Below are 3,388 nucleotides of genomic sequence, written 5' to 3'. Positions count from 1 at the left end.
TGTGTGTGTGTGTGTGTGTGTGTGTGTGTGTGTGTGTGTATGTCTGTATACGTATTGTTTAAGTTTTCCACAATGAACAATGAATTTTCTTGCAGTAATCTTTGAAGTTTTCAGGAAGAAGATGGGGCCCCACAACAACTCCACCTGGTTGATATGACATCATGATGCTAATAGTGCTATAATTAAGATCTGTTTTAGGTGTCAGCTCCTCAAGATGATTCCAACTTGGTTAGCCAAAATGGTGTACTTTTTTACAACGTTCTGCCCAGTACTCCAAATAGGAACCTCAGAAAAACCCTACCAAATACTCAGAGACTATTTCCAATTATACCAGACAGTGATCTTGGAAATTAACCATCATTTTACTTTCACAGGATCCCATAAGAAGTACATCAACTCCATGACAGCTGGAAGTATTCTAGAAGATGACATCTCCTCTCAAAACAAAGTTTGTCCCCAGGATTCAGGGCATCATTTAGGTATTGATTATAATTGGTATAGGGTTGGGGCTTTCAGGAAACATTTTGTAGGCTAAGGGATCTCTTTGAAAAAAAGGGGAAAATTGGATGGTATAATAGATTAGTGTGAGCTTACTCACACTAATAATAAGAATGAGTAATTGAGTGAATACTTGTGAGCTATTATTTATAGGCAAATTACATTGGTATAGATTCTTGTATATTGATAGAAACTTAAATTATATTGAATATGTTCCTATTTTCATCTATTTGTATATCTAGGAAAGGTTATTTTGTCATATTGTGTTCATGTATGCTTTTACCTCTGCTTAAAACATTTTTGTACATTTATACAAATTTAGGATATATTTATCATATTACAATGTACATTTCTACCTATGATCAAAATACTTTTATAAATTGCTTACATTTTGAGATCATTGTCCTCATTTGTTGCACTGTTGTTTATTGTATAATATTCTAATATAAAGTCATAGACTTTAAGTTATATAGGTATTATAGATCAGTAGTTATCTACGTTTGTCATATTTATTGTTACACTAATCATGTTCTTTAGATACATAAATATTTTATTCTGCATAAACAGGTAATCTTCAACCATTTCAAAGAACTGTAGAATATGGCGTTTAAACAACTTAGGGTTCTGTTGAAGTGAGATACAATTGTTCCTGGCAGCACTGATCTACTTCACAAAACAATGTTGAGCACCGAAGACACTCCTCTTGGAGCTTGTTTTCTTCTTGGCAAAACTGGCCTTTGTACAAGGAACTGCCTATGTATCTACCACTGACAAAATGCACGATGTCTGGATAGGACAGCAGGATACAAGAAAAAAGACTGTCAAACCTTGGCAATACAGGGTAAGAGGTTTTGAAAAATTTCTTGCCTCAGAAAATGGTCTGTCAGTTATTCTAGGCCTTAACCAAAGTTGGTTATCAAGGTAGCCAGTTGCCTCTGTCATTTGTAGCACATTTTGAAAGTTACTTAATTATACTTTCTGCTCATTCCAGTAGTATTATTTTTGTTCTCAAATCTTCAATGGGGTTGAAGACTAGATAGTTGTAGTGACTTTCCTCTCATGACTTGGCCAAGTTATTTATTATATAAGACTATAACTTATCAAGATAGGATAATTATTGAAATATTTACCACATGTTTGTGGCATGATATATCTGTTCCTAATGTATATAATTTTGTATTAGGCTTAGAACTCTCTTATTTAAGCAAAATGGGGAAGTACTGTAGGAATTCCTACCAACAGTAGCCTTTATATTACCAGCCCACTTGGGTGTGGTAACTTATACAATTTATGCCAATTTAAAGTGTGTCTGGCCTCTTTTCTGGCTATGTAATTCATGTTCCTATCACATCAAAGGAATTTTACACAGATGGAGGTGTGATCCTAAGCATAATCCACCTCAGGAAGAAGCCTTGTCCAGAAGAGACAGAGGGACAGACAGATATAATATCTAGTAACTCAGCTGTGTGTGGAGCTTTTCTATTTCACATTGATCCTAAAGAGACATGACAGTGTGGAAACAACATTTTCCATGCATATGATGAAAAGAGACTAAAATAAAGTGTGGCGAATCTCTAACAATGAAAATATATATACACAGATGTACATTAATGCTTCAATTTCTGTAAGTGTCATCAGTGGGTATAATGTCTTATATTTGCTCTGAGTACTGCCTTCTGCCCAGGGTCCAACTACAGAGCCTGTTATGACAGAAAGATATGCAAATAAGTCTTCTTTGTGCTCATAAAATCCAGCCTTGCCTTGATCCTGCAGCTCTGGCAGAGGAGACAAGCCCAGTCAGGGTTCAGCACTGAAAACAGGACACTCACCGTGGATTTAGGGCTCATATTGGTTACCTTTGTCCTTATTTTAAAAGGTCATTCATAAATATGAGAAGTTGTGTGTTGTCTGGACATGAGAAAGAGAAAAATATCTTCCGTGTCAGTTTTCTAACCAGAATTCTTTGCATTTGCAGGTGGACAGTGTGAGATGCAATTGCTTGAGTCCGGGGGAGGCTTAGTGCAGCCTGGAAAGTCCCTGAAACTCTCCTGTGCAGCCTCTGGATTCACCTTCAGTAGCTACTGGATGATTTGGGTCCGCCATGCTCCAGGCAAGACACTGGAGTGGATCACACACATTAATCCAGATGGTGGTAGCACCTGGTATATCGACTCTGTGAAGGGCCGGTTCACAATCTCCAGAGACAATGCCAAGAACACTCTGTACCTGGAAATGAGCAGTCTGAGATCTGAGGACACAGCCATGTATTACTGTGCAAGAGACACAGTGAGTGAATGTTACTGTGAGCTCAGACAAAAACTCCGCTGTGGTGAACACAAGACCAGCAGGGGGCGCTGAGAGCACTTGGAGATCTGGGTCACAGAAGAGCCTGCTCAGAGAAGCAGGAAGACTGGACTTCTCTGTGTCTGCACTGTCTCCTCTTATCACACTTAGAGATTTTTTTCTACAGGTATGGTGTGTAGTAATCCTTGAATGTCCAAATGATTATTTAAATTTCTGGTTCCAGTTGTGATTTTATTTATTATAGTGTTTCTCCTTGTTTCCCTTTATCTCTTTCTATCTCCCTATTTCTGTCTATGTCTCATTCTATGTCTCTCTCTCACTCCCCTCCCTCTCTCTCTCAATCTTTCTTTCTTGCTCCTCTCTGTGTGTGTGTGCGTATGTGTGTGTGTGTGTGTGTGTGTATGCTGACATATGATGATGCATTTCTCTAACAATCTATACCACTTGTTTTGAGACCATTTCTCTCACCTGGCCTGGATCTCAACGACTGTATACTCTGGTTGTCCAATGAGTCCCAGTGATGGTTTTGTCTCCACATTCCCTATGTGGTCTACCTGGTTGACAGCCACACCCATTTCTTTCTTTA

General features: G+C 38.3%; 1 protein-coding gene across 1 annotated transcript in view; it reads left to right on the top strand.

Annotated features, from left to right (window-relative positions):
• Window positions 1-2,856, top strand: part of LOC126494682 (uncharacterized) — an 11,708-nt gene extending 8,852 nt beyond the window's left edge. The window contains exons 2-4 of the mRNA XM_050132127.1: window positions 375-495; window positions 2,253-2,374; window positions 2,474-2,856. Coding sequence (XP_049988084.1) covers window positions 375-495; window positions 2,253-2,374; window positions 2,474-2,856 — 626 coding nt within the window. The remainder of the gene's footprint in view (window positions 1-374; window positions 496-2,252; window positions 2,375-2,473) is intronic.
• The last annotated feature ends 532 nt before the right edge of the window (window positions 2,857-3,388 follow it).

Source organism: Alexandromys fortis, unplaced genomic scaffold (assembly GCF_014885135.2).
Source record: "Alexandromys fortis isolate MF-2015 unplaced genomic scaffold, M_Fortis_MF-2015_v1.1 scaffold_323, whole genome shotgun sequence".
Taxonomy (NCBI): domain Eukaryota; kingdom Metazoa; phylum Chordata; class Mammalia; order Rodentia; family Cricetidae; genus Alexandromys; species Alexandromys fortis.
The sequence above is the reverse complement of the archived record's forward strand: the minus strand, read 5'-3'. Positions and strand labels throughout refer to the sequence as shown.